A 20,887-nucleotide genomic window follows, 5' to 3' on the forward strand; every position below is an offset into this window, starting at 1 on the left:
TTGTTGGCGCATCAGGCGCAAACAAAATACGCTGGATTTTAGTAGTTACGCGTGTAGCCACGCGTATCCGCTAAAATCCTGGATCGGCGCGCGCAAGGCTACCGATTCCGTATAGCCGGCGCGCGCCGAGCCGCGCAGCCTACCTCCGTTCCCTCCGAGGCCGCTCCAAAATCGGAGCGGCCTCGGAGGGAACTTTCTTTTGCCCTCCCCTCACCTTCCCCTCCCTTCCCCTACCTAACCCACCCTCCCGGCCCTGTCTAAACCCCCCCCTTACCTTTGTCGGGGATTTACGCCTCCCGGAGGGAGACGTAAATTCCCGCGCACCATCGGGCCGCTAGCGTGCCGGGACGCGACCTGGGGGCGGGTCCGGAGGGCGCGGCCACGCCCCAGGACCGCCCCGGGCCGTAACCACGCCCTCGGACCCGCCCCCAAAACGCTACGTCCCGCCCCGAAAACGCCGTGCGGATCGGGCCCGCCCCCAACACGCCCCCCTCGGAAAACCCCGGGACTTACGCGAGTCCCGGGGCTCTGCGCGCGCCGGTAGGCCTATGTAAAATAGGCGCACCGGCGCGCAGGGCCCTGCTCGCGTAAATCCGCCCGGATTTACGCGAACAGGGCTCTTAAAATCCGCCCCCAAATGTGGGTAAAGGTAGGCACACAGGATTTCTATGCACATAGAAAGGGGGGGGGGTATTCCCAACGGTGGGATTAAGAAAAGGGAGATGCAGTAAGGGGAGGTGTTCCCAGGGGTGAGACTGGGAAGGGGTTTGCCTAATTTTCAAAAATATGCAAGTAATTTTTCTCAGAAAATCTATCCAAACAAATTGGATTATATTCATAGGGAAAATATGTGCCTAAAGTCCTTGGGTAACAAGTACCCACAGATTTTGCACCAATGCAAGCAGTTCTAAAATTTCCCCCATTGTGCTCCTAATTGGCCACATATGAAAGAGGCGTTCCAGGGGTTTGTTCCAAATTTATGCACATTACTTAAAATTTCAGAAAGGGACTGCATAACCAACATGTAGGTAAAGCACATAATTTAGGGCGTTTTCAAATGGGTAAAGTTAGGGCAGCATGTAGCCGCATAATAACTTGACACACAGACAATTTAAGTGCTTAGAGGGGCAATCTTCCAATAGCCGGAACTGTTGCAAAGTGCATATGTACAGTATATTTATTACTCATACTTTGCAGCTAATGTTTAAAGAGATACTACCTATGCTAAAAGAAACCATATACTTTGCAGCCTGCTCTCGCTGGGGTAGATTTTATAAATTTGCGCGAGGGCGTATTTTTGTTCGTGCACCAGGTGCGAACAAAAGTACGCTGGATTTTATAAGATACGCGTGTAGCCGCGCGTATCTTCTAAAATCCGGGGTCGGCGCGTGCAAGGGGGTGCACATTTGTGCAACCTGCGCGCGCCGAGCCCGGCGCGCGTTGCCTGTTCCCTCCAAGGCCACTCCGAAATCGGAGCGGCCTCGGAGGGAACTTTCCTTTGCCCTCCCCCAACCTTCCCCTCCCTTCCCCTACCTAACCCACCCCCCCGGCCCTATCTAACCCCCCCCCCTACCTTTGTTGCCAGATTTATGCCTGCTTAGTAAATCTGTGCGCGCCAGCGGACTGCTGGCGTGCCATCACCCGACCCGGGGGCTGGTCTGGAGGCCTCGACCATGCCCCCGGGCCGGTGCCACGCCCCCGGTCCCACCCCGAACCACCCCTGACCCCGGTCCCGCCCCCTCCCCGCCCCTTTTACGAAGCCCCGGGACTTACGCGCGTCCCAGGGCTGTGCGCGTGCCAGCGCCGGATTTACGCACGCAGGGCATTTAAAATCCGGCCCTGAGTGAGCAGTGACAGGAAGTGAGGGGTAAAATAGCACATGTACTTGGTTGCTTTTTTTTTTATTCCTTGGACCTAAACACATCCTTGGGAACGCCTCTTTTAAATCCAGCTAAATGTATGCGTGCTGTGGGAGCTTGTATGTACTGTCAGCAGCACAGAACAGGGCAATTGTGAGACAGGCCAGTTTCCATGGCCAAATTGCTATTTGAAAATTGCTCTCCACAAGTATGTGTGTAACTTTGTAGCTTGGCACACTACTGAAAATGTTCTTGAAAAGGAAATAAAATACATATCATACTGCTGCTTAACTCGTAAAACCAAGCTCGCTTGAAATAATAATTAACTCTGTGTACAATATGTGACATCATCAAGTTTTTTTTAATGTGTAATTACTTTGCTCCCGAGTCTATCGTATAAATACTTTTCTCCTGCTGTCATTTCTTGAACAAACATTATATGCTCTCTTAACAAACCAGACCGGCACATGAATTCTTTACAACTTTCTAGAGGAATGATGAAAACCCCAAAGAAACATGTGCAAAAGACCAGAGTAAACCCCAGTTAAGTCCACAGGTGTCTACAATTACAGTTCAACTTTATTTAACATTTAAATATTTCTAGTTTCTTTTTATATTGTTTACTAAGAGCAAAGCATGAACCATCAAGTTGTACTAGCTTTAAGATGAATTAGGACTTGTCAATGGGTACTTTTGTAGTCAAGAGAAGCTAAAAAACATCTGTGAGTATATTCCCCTCTGTGAGTACATTGCGCCTCTGGAGGTTTGCAGTTCAGAAAGAGGACGCATAAGTCAATAGCGTGTGTTCCAAAACTAGGCATAGCAGTGGGACTTCACCTACCAATCAATGAATTATTCTTTTCATCTTTATTTTTAATGGGAATACCTTGAATGAATCTGAAATTATATTGCCTGTTACAGCAATCCCATAAAAAGGAGCATTGTCCTGTTTCTTAGGTGCCTATCAGAGACTCTATTCTTGATTCACAGAGCATCTGGATGCTTCTATAATCTGCACTGGACCAGAAATTAAGCTTTCCATCTAAGGCCCACATGGTTTTAACATTATTTTTTACAAAAAGTTAACAACCTTGTATATTTCTTATTACTGTGAAGCTGTTGCTGTCTAAGCTTCCCTTAACAGTATTTCTCTTCATCCTATAATGTCAATATGACCTAATATAAGAACGTGTTGCACTACATATGACAACCAAGGTTATGTGCAGTGGGAGGTGTGCGCACTAAACTGGACAACCAGGACTATTTGGCACTCCTCTCACATTCACCCTCTTTCATACAACTTAGGACAGCACAATAGGTCAAACAAATCAAATACTCCCCCCCCCCCCCAATTCCAAAACAGCCCGTCTGCCACACACCAGTAAAGCAGGCCACTTTCAATCCAGCTGGGGCTTCAAACCTGATCCTGGAAATTGCTGCCACAAACTGGACCCATGCCACATCCCAACTGGAGTTCATCCAGTGTAACAGTCTCAAATTGCACCAACAGTTTATCAGGACTTTTTGGTGCTGTCCGTTGGCAGGTGGGCAAGAGATTTACCTTTTTTAAAGGGGCAGGTTACCCGAGAGATTTACCTTTTTTAAACCCAGCCATACCCAGTTAGTATGGCTGGGTTTTAAAAAGGTTTGGATAAGTTCCTGGCAGAGAAGTCCATAAACTGCCATTTATCAGGTTGACTTGGGGAATAGTCACTGCTTATTACTGGCTTCAGAAGCGTGGGATCTATTTAATGTTTGGGTACTTGCCAGATACTTGAGACTTGGAGTGGCCACTGCTGGAAATAAGAAGCTGGGTTTGATGGACCCTTGGTCTGACCCAGAATGGCAACTTCTTATGTTATGTGGTAAATCAGCTCCTTCTGTTTACGAGTGAGGTGTGAGACTGTAATGCTTCATGTAATGGATAATCATTATCTATTCCCTTGCGATACACAGCCTTGTATAATAAAGATTGCCTATAGCTGGGCCAGATCAGTAGCTCAGTGGTTGTGCTGTGTACGGACATGAGGAGAGGAGAGACCAGGAGTTGATTCTCGGTTCAGGTCCTCTGCTCCCCAGGAGAGCCAGGGCGAGGAATGCTGCAGACTCGACGTTCACAGCCCCTGGGGGAGTCACAGTCCTCAGGCAATGGTAGCAGTTGATGGATTTAGTGCTCAGAAGAAACCCCAGTGCATGGCCTCTGGGCAAGGACTGTAGCTGCTGCAATGGGAGGGAGATATTAAATAGAGGCCAAAAATCCCCAGATAGTTGGGGAATGAAGGCTGATGGCACAGGATCCCAGCTCCGGTTCTGATCGAGCTGAAAGCTTTTTTTGACTCGGCAGCTCGGAAGGAACTGCCGAGTCAAAAAAAATAGCCTGGAGTTAGAATCCTTTCTCCGTGTAAACGTGCGGAATTTTGAAAATACAAAAGTCTGTGCGTAAGTCCTATCCCTGTCCCCAACTCCACCCCCAGAATGTCTACCGTAAGTTCATGCTAAAGTTTTCATGTAATCGGGTTATGCGCATACTCTTACTCACACCCCCGCTGGTGCTATTTTCAAAGAACCACTTGTGTGCATTAAACTGTGTTTTATGCACCTAAGTGACTTTGAAAATGACCTCCTAAATGTTTACATGAAATGATTTAGGGTGTATTTTTGTCTGCATCTATCTTCAGATATCACTGAGAGAACACAAACAGTGGTGTTCTCATACTGTCTACATGATTTCGTTTTTAAGCCTCAAACTATAGTATTATTTTTGGTGCATTATCAAAAGGTGAATCCTGTATCCTGACTAGAAGCCAAAGCCAACTAGGACCCTATTGTTTTCCAAAGGAAAAGAAGGTTTGTTGATGAGAGATCGTATTTCTGGCTTCCTTCCAAAATTCAGTTGAGGTTGCAGTATTCTGATACTCCTCATTTAACCTCAAAAGTCACTCTGACTAGTCCTGCACTAGGAACAGTTCAACACTGCTTTGCATATATTCATAATCACCAATGAGTGAGGCTGCGATGACTCCAAAAGAACAAAACTGAATTTAGCCAGCAGCATTGGCATTTCTAACTATGAACATTCTGTAGTCAGGAAAAGTCAGCAACTTTTCATTTTGCATTTGAAAGTTACCATCCTTATATGCAGATATAAGTATGTGTGTTGTTCAACAACATGCCTACTTCAACCCACATTCTGGAAAGGCATTTCCGGGATGGGGTTAGGCTGGGGGAGGCAACAATGAACATAGATTTTTATTGTCAAACCCACACATGCTTTCTCTGGCTGAAAAATAATATCCAATCGAAACAAAGAGATAGTGACATTAAAACACTAACAAGCACAGAAGGTGTCAAGATTTTATATAAAGGGATGCCAAGTCGGGAAAATTTTAAGTCTAACTCTTGAATCAGTGCTTGAACTGGAGTAGACAACCCAGACTTCTCAATCATTCATCCCAGATAATGAAGTGCTGTCATAAATTGAAACATTTTTTTTAAGTTTTTTGAAATGTAGCACCAAATTAGGTCATATTAGTCTTTCAATAAAGCACATGAACATTCCTTCTCAAAACCCACATGAACATTATATATCAAAAGCCCCAACATCAGCTGATGTTTTGGTATATTCCTGCCTCAGGGGTTTAAAGTGAAACATCTGTCAGCATGCATGTCTGAATGATATTCAGCAGCTGCTAGATAGCTGGATAAGTACTAGGGATGTGCATTTATCCTGGATCAGGGAGCCTGAAATCCGAAGGAATTTTTCATGAAATTTTGTGAAAAATTCATTTTGGGTTTAGTGCATACTAACTCCCAGTTAGTGCGCGCTAACGAAAAAATGTTAGCGCGCACTAAACCGAAATTCGGGTCTCCCCGAATTTTAAAGGCACGAACCGCAGGAAATACGAGATTTCCCACGGCGGGCTTCGGACATCCTTAAAGTACTATTTATCTGGCTATCTCCCATTTGAATATCGGGTCCTATATATAAAATGGTATGTTGGTTCAATAAAGGTATCACAACTTCCAAAGTGTCTTATTATTCCAAGGATTAACACAGTAGCAAATATTTTGACCTACAATATGATTAAAACAAAGTTGTATAACAACTCTTTTCTTTTGGACCAGGGCCATGGAGAGATTGCCTGCAAGCATTAGAGGACGGTCATACCACCAGTACCATATACCTAGTGAAACCTGACAACACAAACAGATTGATGCAGGTCTGGTGTGACCAAAGACATGATCCTGGAGGCTGGACTGTGATACAAAGGCGGCTGGATGGATCTGTCAACTTTTTCAGGAACTGGGAGAACTACAAGGTCACTAGCAACCATGTCCTTTTCTGTCTATACAAAAATCATTCAATCTAATTATATAATGGTCCATCCCATACAATGACAGCAGATTAAAAACAATACACAGACTGCTTTTGAAATTACCCTGAAACTATAATAAAATGCCATTAGTGAGTCCTTTATAGTGGTCAGTCTGGATCACATACAACCAAAGAAGCTTTCTTTAGTACCTGACAGCTTTAAAAAGACTCTACCAGAGTAATCATGTAAGAGTATGCAGAATCTACCCCCCATATTTACATTGTAACATAGAGGTCAATATTCAAAAACTACTTAGCTGGATAGGTAGGACTTACCTAGTTAAGTAGCATCCACTGAATAATGGCTATATTCAGCAGCTGCCACTTAGATAGATAAGTCATTTATCCAGCTAAGCTTTTAGCTGGAACTTGTGGGCAGGCAATTGGTGAAACAGGGCAGCACTACCTAGCCAGAAAAGTTTCCAGCTAAGTAGCGATATTCAGACTTATCTGGCTAAGTAGCAATTTATCTGGGGATATTCAGTTTTAACGTTTTTGCATCAAAAACGTTAAAGCGGTTTTGATGCAAAAAATGCCTTAATGCATGCGAAAAGCACCATAACGCTTGTGCGATGCTAATTTTTAAAAGGGGAGGATTGGGAGGAGTCAGGGGCGGGAATTTTGTAAAAGTGGGCTGGCTTCATGAAGCCAAAATGCATGATATCGCATAGTTTTAATGCCAAAAATAATTACACCTTTTTCATTAGCATTAAGCTGTGTGATGTGCCCATAACACAAATTGTGATTTTTTTTTTTTGCAAATTCCATTTTGGGCATTTTTAGGCTGGGGAAGGGCCTGAGATGTGGTTGGGGTGGGGGAGTGTGAGAGAGATCAAGCCTCTGGGAGTAACATCATAGCAAGCAGTTATTTATGCTACTATAGGAGGTCCACTTAGTAACTCGAGGTGAGGTTTAGGTAGTAGTATAGGGGTTAGGGGCCACTTTTACATGAGGAGTGAGACGTACGAACAGAACAGTACAGTCTTGTGAAGATTTGATGTCCTTCGGAGTGAGGAAACTCAGACAACGATGAGATTTGTACAGTGTTCTCTCACCTAGCTTGATGTTACCTAGCTAGGTTACGAGAACATTGTACAAATCTCATCGTTGTCTGAGTTTCCTCACTCCGAAGGACATCAAATTTTCACAAGACTGTACTGTTCTGTTCGTACGTCTCACTCTGCATGTAAAAGTGGCCCCTAACCCCTCACTACTATGAAAACCTCACCTCAACTTACTAGGTGGGCCTCCTATAGAGATATAAATAGCTTACTACTAGAAGGGCCTTGTAGATAGTCTCTCTCACTGTCTCTCTCTCTCATGGTGAAATGAGCACTTTCTATTTGGCTAACTTAGATATCCAGCTATGTTTTGAATACCTTCCCCAAAATATATAAAGACTCAAAGGTCCGCCCAGCAAGTTGTTTAGGTAGTAAGTGGGTTACTACCCCCAACCCCCACATGTCTTCTGAAAAGGCATGGGAGACAACCTGCATGGAGCGGCTTTTATTCCTGCTGTTTGGTGCACACACATTTTTGAGAAAATTTACACTCATACTCCTCCCCAACTCCATACCCAGGAATGCCTCCATTCAGCCCAGGTAATCTTATGCACATACCTTTTATTTATTTATTTGATTTGTATTCCGCTTTTCAGGCACTTCGAGGCGGATTACATTCAGATACTGTGCATATTTATATGACATATGCACATAAGTTTACCCACATTTCAGGTGTACATTTTTTAAAAGATCATTTCTGTTTTACCCAAAGAAGATTGCATGAAAATTATTTTCCCTATCATTTGCCATCCAAGTGCATTGTTATAAATATTAAATATTTCCAATACTTAATTCAACATCCAGCTGGCATGCCCACCCTTCAACCAGTAAAAGACACAACTGAGGGCCAGCCCAATGGCCCATTTGTTAAGTGCGGTGCACTCCCATGTGGAAGGTCCCCAGTTAGAGCTCCGAGTCAGGTCTTCCACTCCTCAGGTCAGGCAGGGGAGGCAGCAGGGCAATATAAGGAGTCATTGTCTGCGGGCAACAGCTGGATTCAGAACCCATGATTGCAGGATTCCAGAAGAACTCTGGCACATGCTCTCTGACCCAGGACAACATTGCAAAGACTAGACTAAGTGCAAGTTATATGCCACAGAGTGATTTAACCTGGAATGCTCTCCAAAATTGTGCATTTTGATATGTGGATTTAGGAAATGCTCAGCTCCTGTCAGTCACCTAACAGAGATCTGAGCATACCATTTTCCATGGGAATACCATCACAAATCTAAAACCCTAATGTTTTCTGGAGCATGATTCATTAAGTTCTACAATTTTTCAAACCACTTCTCTACTGAGTGGCTGGTTTGTTCCCACTGGCCCGATCTTTGGATGCATACTGGTATAAGTAAAAAAGAGGGCATAGTTATATGATGAAGGGGAAACTGATGCAATTCCATTAGATTTTGCTGCTTTTATTAATTTCTGATGCTTTAACAGTATAGATAGTATAATTATGTATAAGATTTTATTAATTGCTGCTGCTACAGGTGATCTACATAGGACATACTTAAGAAATTAAGTTTGAATCTCAGCCAGATATTTTTTCAGGAAGTAGTTTTATTTCTATTTTCCAGCAAAGTGTAAGGAATATCTACAGTAGAAAGAACAGAAAAGGTATGGCTGATAACCAATTAAAGGACATGATGTGCACTAACTGTATTCATTCTGTTTGTTTACAGCAAGGATTTGGTAATATTGATGGAGAATACTGGCTGGGTCTTGAAAATATTTACTGGCTTACAAATCAAGGCAATTACAAACTGCTTATAACCATGGAAGACTGGTCTGGTCGTAAGGTATTTGCGGAATATGCTAGCTTTAAACTGGAGCCCGAAAGTGAATTCTACAGGCTAAAGGTGGGTCGTTACAATGGCAATGCTGGTGACTCTCTCACCTGGCACAATGGGAAACAGTTTACTACACTGGACAGAGACCATGATGTCTACACAGGTAAGACATTTCATAAGCTATATAAATTCAGCTACAGAAAGCAACTGAAATATTACAGCACACTGTTTCACTAAATTGTGATGTGCAGCAAAATTCTATGACAGATATTTAGGTGGTGCAAATGATGTTTTTGTTACTGAAAATACAGTATGCAATCAGACTAAGTACTTTTATAATCATATCTGTGTCACCAGATCTCCATGGAGGCCAGGGCATCCATAAGCTTTATGGATATGTGTTGTGTGTTACATAATAAAATAGTAAATAATGGCAGATAAAGACCAATTGGCCAATCCATTCTGCCTAGCTGTTTTCCTCTCTGGTTCTCTACCACTTTGGGTAGATGAGTGTATGAATTCCCAAACTTATATCAGCATCAGTGTTATCCCTCCATCTCTTTTGCTCGACCATTTAATCCTGTTCCTACCACTGCTCTCTCTATCTTTCCCAAGTATATTGAGATTCCATTACAGCTCTGGCCTCCACCACCTCCGCTAGAAGGCTATTACAGCTGTTGTTGCCAGTCTTCCTTTTTGTTCTTATGAAGACCCATCATTGTTAAAATAACACCCAGGTCCCTTCCCATGTCTTATTACCAAGCTTTGCAACAATCCACAGAGCCACTAAAACCAATGAAACAGTAGTCTGAAACATCTGGCCAGTGGCACCACATACTCACTGATGTTATTAGTACACAGGATCAAATGGGCAAACTAGGCGGTCGCATAGGATGCCAATATTTTGGGGGCAGTACAAAACCTACAGGTACCGCTTATCCACTTTTAAGGTATGGCACCCCAAGAGAGAAGGCAATGGATGTTAAACAGATGTAGCTGGAGGGGACAGAGAGGAAGCTGTGTGGGTGAAGATGTGGAGAGAGGCTGCTGAGCTTGTGAAAAGAGAGAGGGTACTGGTCAGATAGGAGGTAGAGAGAGAGGATACTAAAAAAAAAAAAAGGGGGGGCAAGAGAATGGTGTGATGCTGTTGTGCTATGAAGGGAAGAAAGAGGAGGATGCAAGGTGGAAAAGAAGAGAATGGAGATTTAGACAAGAGGATAGAGAAAAGAGATGCTGGGTACAGTGGAAAGAGAGCAAAGGGAGGTAGATGCAGGATGTGGCAGAGAGTAAAAGGAGAGAGGTAGATACTGTGTGTAGTGAGAAAAGGAGATGTTGTGCCAGAGTTGTCTCTGATAGGCAGGTGCGTAAGGGAGAAGGCACAAGATTGAAGGTTCACCTAGGGTGCCTAAAACCCTTGCACCAGCTCTGTAAGCATGGCGATTCCATGCAGATTACCATTCTTTACAGTTTAATCCCAGTCTCCTTGGAAGCCTGATGCATCTGTGGCACTGATGCTATGGTCATTCCGTTCAGGTTACCCAAGAGAAGAAGAGAACTGAATAAGTGAAAAAGAGTTTGCATGCATCTTATACAATGTATAACTATGAGGCATGAGGTAATGAGTATGTGTGTGTGTGTGTGTGTGTGTAACAGAGAGAGAGATGATAAATCATAAAAGAAAAGAAATAGGAGATCAACTTTCAGACTGTGCAGAAGTGTATCTATGGACACTTTTTACCTGTAGACTTTCCCTCAATTTTCAAAGGAAGAAAGTTCCCTTTGAAAATAGAGCCAGAAAAAATATGCGCATAAACCCCCACTTGCTATTTCTATGGGTACATTTTCCTGCAAAATTGTGCATGTACACAAAGGTTTGCAAACATGCATAAGTGTTAACCCCGCCCAGATTCCATCCTCAGGAATGCCTCTGATCTCTGCATGTAAAAGTGTGTGTACACTGGCATTACAAGTGTACTTTTACACACAGATAGGGTAGGCAATTTTCAAAGTAACCTTTTCCACGCACAAGAAATAGTTTTGACAAGTTCTCTCTAGATGCTTAGGCTAGGAAAAGACATGATGTGATTGTTGTCCAGACCAATGTAGGTGCTAGAGTAGGTCAAAGTGGTTTACAAAAGGTGAAAATCATGATCCCTAGTGCAAAAAAGAAAGCAGCTCTGGCATGGAAAACGTAGACAGAGTTTAAAAACAGTGGTAACTATGGTTATAAATGTTATATGGATGTTACATGTTAGAGTAAAAGCAAAAGTCTTGTTCTGCCTAGCTATCCTAATCTTTCCCAAGTGAAGAAGTTTTTCGTTACAAATGTTAAAATCAGCCCCATTGAAACTAATGGGCATTGCACAGGCGCAACTGCAGTCTTGCTGGAGTTATACCAGCCAGTAAAAGGATCTGAGGGCTATCAGAGGCGAATAAAAGGCACACACGTATTTTTGTGTGTATGCCTGTTGTGAAAAGCATAAAAAGAGAACATACATTTCTGCATACATTTCCCCAGACAGTCACCAACATTTTTTCTTTTTGTGGCAGATCCTACAACTTTTACTGCTATTTGTTCTTCATATCCCAAAATAATCTGGGGTTGAATGAAGCCCAAAACTTGCCCAGATCCACTGAAATTCAACTGTATCAAGAATTTGATAGTTGACCAAAGTGCAGCACTAGAAGCAGCTCTGCCATCATGTATAGTATGATCTCTTTAAGACTTGTATTTTTGTAGTATTGAAGATCTGAAAAATGCTATGTAGAGAAAGTTGGAAAACTTCTGGAAATTAGGAATGGAGGCTTTCTGGTGAAAAGCTGGATGGGAAAGAGTAAGACAGAAGGCCGTGCAGGCGAGAATAAAGAGAAATAAATGACTCTGTATTGAAGACTGACTTTTTTTTTTTTTTAGCAGGATATAATAGATTTCAACTTTAATGCATATTTTTCCATGTATTTATTTACAGCAAACTGTGCTCATTATCAGAAAGGTGGATGGTGGTATAATGCCTGCGCCCATTCAAACCTCAACGGAGTATGGCACCGTGGGGGTCACTACCGCAGCAGGTATCAGGATGGAGTTTACTGGGCTGAGTTCCGAGGAGGTTCTTACTCTTTAAAGAAGGTGGTCATGATGATCAGACCCAACCCGAACACTTTCCACTGAAAGCAGGAACTGTTTTTGCCAAGCTATACAAACCGGAAGAGGAAAAATTGTCACAGACTCTTCAGATCAATAACCTTACTTTCAGTAGCAGAGAATGTAGGGAGCTGTACATTTACTGCCAATGTGTGAGAAATTGTTTAATGTGATTTTTTTTTTTTTTAAATCATTCCAGAAAACAAAAAAAACAACAAAAAAAGAGACAGAGCTCACTAAACAATTTGTCAAGATTCTCTTTATCCTGTCTACCTAAAGGTGATGAATGTTTTCTATTGTGGGATGAGTGGTAACCTCTTGCTGTAAAATTGAGTTTCAACGCAACAAATACTGCCACAGCATGTAGACAAGAATATATACAAAATATATTGAGTGTATATGCAATTAATCTTCATTGAAACTTGCAGCCTGTGTACAGCAAGACATGTTCTCATCACTCCAGATCATTTGACACAGGAAATTGCATCCAATGAAGCCATGTACCAGTAGATATAGGATATTAATGTAATAATTCTACACTTTCTTTTACTCTTATTTGTTTAGCTGTCATTAAGTATGTTCAAAATTTAGAGATGGGAAACCATGCTTCGATCTTTCTGAAATATTTAAAGGAAAGGAGAAGCAAAGGAGCTCCTGTCCATTTGTCACCCAAGTGGTTTCATTTACCAAGGTACTACAAACCTGCCAAATCAAGACTCTTGAGCTGAACAGTTAAAAAATATATATGTTGATCATTAGAAATCCATGGCTGACTAGTGGACAGATCCAGAAAAAATAGTCAAGAAATCCCATGCCATTTCTGGTCATCTCTAAATTCAGCCAGACTGCTACTTGCTTTCTTCTGAAGATTTCTAGAATGTACTGTATCTTCTTGTTGTCATTCTTAATATTGATCTTAGATCTGGAAAAGGAAACCCTTACTTTAAATAAAACTACCTAGCTGTGCAACATACAGAAAAAGTAGAATCTTTTTTTTTAATAACTAGTTTGTATTATATGCCCAGTATAAACCCCAAATAGTTAACCATGCAATTTATTTTTTTTTTTGTTGAACTAAGTCATTACATGTAGTATAGCAACTATAATCGGAAAATGGCTACCATTAAAAAAAAAAAATAAAAGCTACCCACCTTTGCAGGCAAATGATGGGTACCAATACAAAACATATTTAATTTCTTACACACTAGATGAAGTATCTAATACCTGTGACAGGTCTGCTTTAGCCTGCCCTGATCTGTCAGGATCTCTTGATTATAAAACAAACGGATACTTTTTCAGCTTCAAAAGGTTTAACTGGCTTTTTCAGGGTATTTCTCAACAGTCTACAATAACGTGGAAGCTGCTCTCTGCTTCCCGCAGATCTGACTTCACAGCCTGCTTAAAACAAACTTCTAGCAAACTTCAACTAAATGTACTTTGGGATCTTTTGCAAACTGTAGAGAGCCAACCTATCATAGGCAGCTTAAATCGAAACTAAATTAGGAGTCATTAGCACCTGCATTCCCCGCAGGGCTGGGTTTTCAACTGGGTTATTCCAGAGATGAGTTTATATACCCCATCACAAGGCCATAGTATTTAAATTATGAACAGTTACACATGCAATGGTTCACAATCAGCCGACTATGCTGGTGTCCTGAGTGAGGGATTTTCATCTGCACTTAGAAATGAGGTAACTGCCTTGTAAAATCTTGACTTTTGTGAAGTTAATTCAATGTTCTTTCTCTCTGGCATGAACTGATGTAAGATATTTTTTTTTTCAAAATTGACATTAAAGTAAAAAGAAAAAGACAACATAAAACAGTCATAGAAAGCATGGGAAGAATTATACAGAACTGCATGGCAGGTCACAATTCATCTGTGAGATTTATACAGCATAGATCAGTATGTATCTGTGTCCTTTGTTCTCATTATTACCTCATTTTGTCTTGGCTAGTGTATGACATGCATTCAGTGGATGGTCTTTGATGTAGCATGTGATGTATATAAATAAAGTTGGGTGTTTAATATATTACTGGATCATCATTGTAATAATACAGATCTGTAATAAAGTAGACAGTGGTATTTTGATGTACATACATTTTTAAGTTTTCATGCTAGAGGGTGAAAATTTGGAGGGACTGTGGGGAAAGCCCATTAAATTATCTTATTTAAAGGGTGACTCTAGTATTGAACCATATTTTCCACTGCACAGACATTCATTATTGTGAGGTAAATGATGTTTTCTTAGCATTAATGAGAAGCGCCCTTGAAAGCCATATTGACTTTGGAGAAAAGGGCATTGTGGTACTTTTAACTGGATTAACATATTAATTACTCAAGCACAAAGCTATACAAGAGTTTTTAAATTCCACACAGGTGCCTTCTTCAGACAGATAGAAAAATTATAATTCTTACAGCCTTAGTACAAATAAAACTACCGAGAAAGACATTAAGAGGGTAATTTTATTACAGGTCACACAAATTTACAGGCTATGTGCCCAAGTTATACCAGTTTTCAAAGCAAATTAACACGTGTAAGTGTGTTTTGAAAATTATCAGGCAAAACTTTGTGCACACAATTACACCTTGTCACAGGCTTGCACAAATGGACCCTGGGACTGTTGACTGACAAGACTAAGACATGGTAAAGAAACTTGAGGCAGAGATGTGGTTAGGCAGGCAAGGTCAAAGCAGGAGGAGTCTGTTCAGAGGCAGGAGACAAGCAAGGATCAGGGCAGGCAGCAGACAGAAGCAAGGTAGGAACCTATCCTAACAGGTATAAATCGGTAGTCAGAATCTGGAACAGCCAGAGGCAGAGGAACGAAGAATCAGGACCTGTTGCTCAGGCACCTGCCCAGAGGAGTGAGCTTCCTTTCAAGTTACAGCAGTGCAGATGTTATCAGTCCACATCCCAGGGAATCCTGGGGGGGGTGAGGGGGGAGTCCTGGGCATTGACCCTATAAAGCTGGTGAGTAGCAAAGGGCCCTTAGTCAGAACAGCAGGATGCAGCAGAGGAGCAGAACATTGGGAGCCAAACTGGGAGAACCCAGCAGGTTGCTGGACAGAGTGCTGGGCCTGGGACAATGAGGTACATGACGCCAACTGAGGAGCAGCATCTCATGGTCAGTAGCAAGTTACATTTCATACCCCTTCCCCAAGCTTCCCAGAGCCCCCTCTTCATAGTATTAAGAAGAAAAAAAATGATTAAACCTCTTGACCAGCAATGGTGCACTAAGATTTTTCCACTGGTTCCCATGACCTTCCCTCGGGGCTAGAACCCTTCCAACTGACCTAGTAATAAAGTTTGCTTCTCACCACCTTGGAGTCGATGTCACTGATTTCAAACTCTGCATCAGAGGCAAACGAGATGAGAGTGGGATTGGGATTTTCTTGCTGAAATCCAGTGGTTTAAGAAAAGAGACATGGAAAGAGTTAAGAATACAAAGTGACTTTGTAGCTCACTGGGATGCTTTCTTATGATCTGATAAGATCCGATAAATCTAGGAGCAAATTTGAAGGAGGTTACCTTGAGTAGGATGTTTCTAGTGCTGAGCCAAACCTTATCTCCAGGAGCAAATTGTGGTACTGGGTTACACATCCTGTCAGCAATCTTTTATAACAGTCAGCTGCTCTCATGAGGAGAGTCTGAGTATTCTTCCAATTCTCTTGCAAATTGGAAGAGACTGGAGTCTCTGTAGACATGTAGAGAGGTATAGGTATTTTAGGATTCCTGCCATATACAATGTAAAATGGAGAGGACCCAGAGGATTCACTGACTCAATTATTGAAACAAAACTCAGCCCATGGGAGCAGTTGCATCCAGTTGTCTAGCCTAGCTGACACTTGGGCTCTAAGGAAGTTCTTGAGAATCTAGTTAACCCTCTCCATCTGGTCATTAGATTGGTGATGATAGGCTGATGAGAAGTCTAATATCACGTCCAACTATTTACAGAGGGCATGCCAAAACCTTGATGTGAATTATACTCCTCAGTTACTGACAATATGTTCAGGACGCCCATGTAACTGAAATATATGTTGGAAGAAAAGGTTAAGAGAGGCTTAGAACTGTGGGTAAGGTTGCAAGAGGAATAACATTGGCCATCTTGGAGAATCGATCGACAACTACCAGATAACATTGCGCCCAGAGAAAGCAGGTAGATCAATAATAAAGCCCATAGACAGATGAGTCTTGGGTTTTTGGGGTACCAATAGGCTCACTAGCTGTTGACAATAGGTCTTGCGCAAAATTAGCACAAGAGGATGTATAGTCATGTACATCCTTGGCTAACTTGGGCCACCTATAGTTGCAGGAGATGAGGTCTAAGGTTTTGCAGATGCCTTCATGGCCAGTCAGTTCAGAATCGTGAACTCATTTCAAGACTTTCCTGATGAGATTTCAGTTGGTACTGTGGTAATTTTGGCCAGATAAAGGACTTACTGAGGATCACTGGATATATCAGCCTGGTCAAAAGTTCTAGAAAGGGTGTCAGCTCTAACATTTTTTCCAGTTGACTTACAAAAAGAAGGCCATGTGGTGTCAATTCTTTGCATCACTGGAACAGAAAGGAAGGCAGATTTCAGGAGTGTAAAGACTTGGGTTGCTTCGGGTGGCCAGTCCTTAATATTAGCTCCTCTTTTAGTAAGGGCAATAATAGGAGCAATAAGAGTATTAATTAGCAAATCCTAGAAAGCGCTGGATTGCCAATCCATAATTACCAATAGCTTGGAGGGGTCCATTCAAAGGACCTGCACAGAGATAATATAACCCAGGAATGGAAGCTCTGACTGTTCAAAAATGCATTTTTACAACTTGACGTAAAGAGAATGACTTCTTAACCACTGTAGTATGACCTTAACATGAGATTGGTGTGACTGACGTTGGGATGAGAAAATCAGAATGTCTAGAAATACTATGACAGAGATATACAACAAGTCCCTAAATATGTCATTGACAAAACTTTGGAAGACCGCTGGAGCATTGCGCAGGCCAAAAGGCATCACCAAATACTCAGAGTGGCCATCTCAAATATTAAAGGCAGTTTTCTATTCATCATCTTCTCATATGGGTATGAGGTTGTATGCTCCCCAAAGATCCCACTTGGTATAGATTGAAGCTCCTTGAAGCCAGTCAAACAAGTCAAACAAGGCAAGGGATATTTGTTTTCTATGGTGATAGCATTCAAAACCCAGTAATTGATGCATGGACGCAAAGAACCATTTTTCTTGCTGACATAGAAGAATCCTGCTCCCACAGAAGAAGTGGATGGCCTGATGAAACCTCTCTTAAGATTCTTCGGATGTACTCGGCCATTGCTTCAGTCTTGGGGATGAATAGTGGATTCACCCTACCTCGAGGCGGTATTTTACCAGGCATTAAGTCTACTGTGCAATCATATGGGTGATGGGGTGGGAGAGCTTTGGCCCATTTTTTGCTAAAGACATCTGCAAATGATGTGTGAGGCATAGGCAAACCTGGAAGAACTGGGAAATCCAATGAGCAGGGTTGCATAAGACAATTTTGAAAACAATAGGTACTCCATGAGAGAATATCTCCATTTCCTCAGTTCACGACCGGACAGTGTTGCTGTAACTAAGGCAGACCAAGCACAATGGGATTGACTGCCTTCCAAAGCATGAAAAATGAGAAGCCTTTTTCATGCAGGAGTTCCACTTGCTGGCAATAGTTCTCTGTTGAATAAAGAAATGCAGACAGGGTTTTTCAATGGTACCAGAAGTATATGACATTTTTCCACCAAGGCTTTATTGATGAAGTTGCCAGCAGTGCCAGAGTTCACAAAGGCATCTGAGAAAAATTTCTTACTTCCGAAGTCCAATTAAACAATCAATACAATTTGACATAGGGAAGGAGGGTTATTAGTACCTGGGATTGCCTCTCCCATCAACCCTAGGCATGGGAGTTTTCTCAATTTCTCTGGACAGGGGAAGGTATAATGACCCTTGCCTGTGCAGCAATGACGTTGGCTCTTTTAAGGAATGAGGACAATGCACTGGAATACATTAATGTTGTGGTGATTTAAGCAGATAATCTCTGTTCCAATGCAGCACAACATTATTGTATTTGGTGCAATCGTTACAAGCCAGTTCATTGACATATAAAGAGAGAGTCATTTTACACAGCCCCTGAGGCAGCCCCAGTAGGGGCAAAACTCGGCCTGAGTCGGGCATTTGTATGAATTCACATCTCCATCCTAATAAAGCTTACATTTGGACTATATTTGGCGTCTAACCTACTTTGTTGCCCAATGCACTGGAAGACCACATTAGGGGCAAAGCTCTAATGGCTCTGCCCCATTACTAAGCATGAAAAGAGGGTTAGGCTTCCATAGACAATCCCGTGTCAAAGAATTATCTGTCACAGATTATGCATTTATGTAAAATTTATGGTGGGCTGGTGTCTTCAGGCAAGGGTAAGGCCACCCCACTATAGAAGTATCTAGAATTGGAGTAAGGTTACAGTTACGTTGTGGTCTGCTATTGTGAGCATTGTATTTGTTTGGTTGAATGTGTTTACTGATTATCTGAAGTATTGAAGTATTAAATATTTTGCAGGAGACAATTATATCCAATAAAACATTCTCTTTCTTGAAAAACCACAAAGTGAAGCAATTCTATGGTATGGCTTATGTGGGGAGGAGAAAAAGGCAAGTTGTTATGGGAGGGGTGAGAATACTCATGTACATGTGAATTTTTCCCATAAACACATAATAGGAGAAAATCATTATTACACAGAGTCTGTAGTGTCCATGGATCAAGCTTTGCCATTGGTACCATGGTAGCTATGGCATTTGTTGCTTTTAAAGAAGTTGTGTGACACATGCAAAATGCTTGGTCTCTTCCAAATGATACCTGGGCACATTTCCAGGTTACCATTAAGCCCTGGGAACAGACCTGTTAGTGCAGTTAGAGAAAGAATATCAGGGGGAAGATTCATTCAATGACAGCACCTCCCATTGAGGGACTGAAATGGATATCCCCTGCAGGAGGTTTTATAGCAGAGCTCTGCAAAGGGGGAGTCTAAGTTGGAAGTTAGAGAGAAAGATTGGGGGTTTATCCTGAGTTAAATTTTGGGCCTACCTGGAGCCTTGGAAACCCTCTGAGACCCCTCCAAGGCAGGTCAGGGTTCCACTGCTGTTCTCTGCACATGAGGTGCATCATTGTTGCTCAGTGACTGATTTGGATTTTTGGACTTTTGATTAGTAGGAGCCCTGCCTGGGCCTTTCCAAGACTCAGAGACTGGGGAACCCTGAGTTGAAGATGCCCAGGTTTAGGGAAGACTTGCCCCAGAAGTGGTGGTGACCTGTTGCAGAGGACATCTGGTGTTATCTATTTTGGCGAACAAAGAAGTTATTTTCAAGACCTAGAAGGGTGTGATTTTCTGCCCCTCTTCCTACCTATCAGTGGACCTGCAGTTCCGTCCAGGATTCCTCCCACGGGAACCTCATCCAGAGAAAAGACAACTAACTATAAGTAAATATTAGATCTAACAGGAGAACACCCATCTGGAGTCTCCAAAATCCTGGGGAGATAGGAACTAAAAACATGGTTGTTTTACAAAGTCTACATTGACAATCAAGTATCTCAACAGCCAAACACTCAACAGAATTACCAACCGAAACCACGCAAAAACAAGACATCAACCAGCACCAAGCAAACCCTTCTCATACAAAAATGATCTTTTGTCGGACTATAAAAAAGAATAACTTTACGTTTAACTAACTTCCCCACCCTTGTAACCCTCCTTTCCCCACTCTTTCTATTCACCCCCCCCCCCCCCCACCGTAGCACATCCACCCCTCTTCCTATCCCTTCTAATCCTTACCCACTCCGATCCTCTTTATCTGCTCATTTTTGAATATAATATATGTATCCTGTTATACCCTTAATTCGCATATGTTAAGATACTACCTTTTGAATCTTGTAAACCGTTGTGATGGCTTCACCGAATGATGGTATATAAAACTCAACAAATACATAAATAAATAAATAAATATTAACTCTCTGTGCCAAGACAGATTTTTGCTGCCACCCGAGAGGGGCTTCTGCCCACTAAAGGGGGCCCTAACCTAAGGGGACCACTGCTCAACCTAAGCCAGGAGGGTGGCTGGATTCCTGGTCTTACCTAAGATTCTTGCACAGATAGAAGCTACAAGAATTGTACACAGAGAGGTGAATTTTAAGACCTGCACACGGGTGCACGTGTGCGCATTTGCTGGCTTGCACGCATGAATGCAGTGATTTTATAATATAAGCGCAATATAATATTGGCTATATGCAGGTACATGTGCTCACAATTTTATACTGATGTGTGCATGTGCATGGAAATGCCGACTCAAGCGTGTAAGTAGAGGGAATTTTAGTAGATCCGTGCGCCAACGTAATTACATGTTTCCCCAGTTTGGTCCCAGTTCGCCCCAGTAAAGGAGCAGACTTCCTAAACTCCTTAGCTAACTTGCCTCCCTGTTACCCTATTAGCTTCGACCCTTAAAACCCCACTGACTAGCCTTGTTTTTTTTGTTATATGACTTACACATCTTCCAAAGCAGAAGTAAACTTACACATTAGGGGATTATGGTATGCACTTGTGCGCATAAATACTTACGCACTAACTTCATTTTACAGACCCGGCCTGCCTATGACCC

At 42.2% G+C, this 20,887-nt stretch overlaps 2 protein-coding genes across 9 annotated transcripts in view; one reads left to right on the forward strand and one right to left on the reverse strand.

Annotated features, from left to right (window-relative positions):
• ANGPTL2 (angiopoietin like 2) overlaps positions 1 to 14,319 on the forward strand; it is a 54,184-nt gene extending 39,865 nt beyond the window's left edge. Inside the window, exons 3-5 of the mRNA XM_029614241.1 lie at positions 5,985 to 6,178; positions 8,978 to 9,248; positions 12,055 to 14,319. Coding sequence (XP_029470101.1) covers positions 5,985 to 6,178; positions 8,978 to 9,248; positions 12,055 to 12,254 — 665 coding nt within the window. The 3' untranslated portion in view covers positions 12,255 to 14,319. The remainder of the gene's footprint in view (positions 1 to 5,984; positions 6,179 to 8,977; positions 9,249 to 12,054) is intronic.
• Positions 1 to 20,887, reverse strand: part of RALGPS1 (Ral GEF with PH domain and SH3 binding motif 1) — a 965,034-nt gene that overhangs the window by 472,512 nt on the left and 471,635 nt on the right. The window lies entirely within an intron of this gene.

This window comes from Rhinatrema bivittatum, chromosome 8 (genome assembly GCF_901001135.1).
Source record: "Rhinatrema bivittatum chromosome 8, aRhiBiv1.1, whole genome shotgun sequence".
Classification (NCBI taxonomy): domain Eukaryota; kingdom Metazoa; phylum Chordata; class Amphibia; order Gymnophiona; family Rhinatrematidae; genus Rhinatrema; species Rhinatrema bivittatum.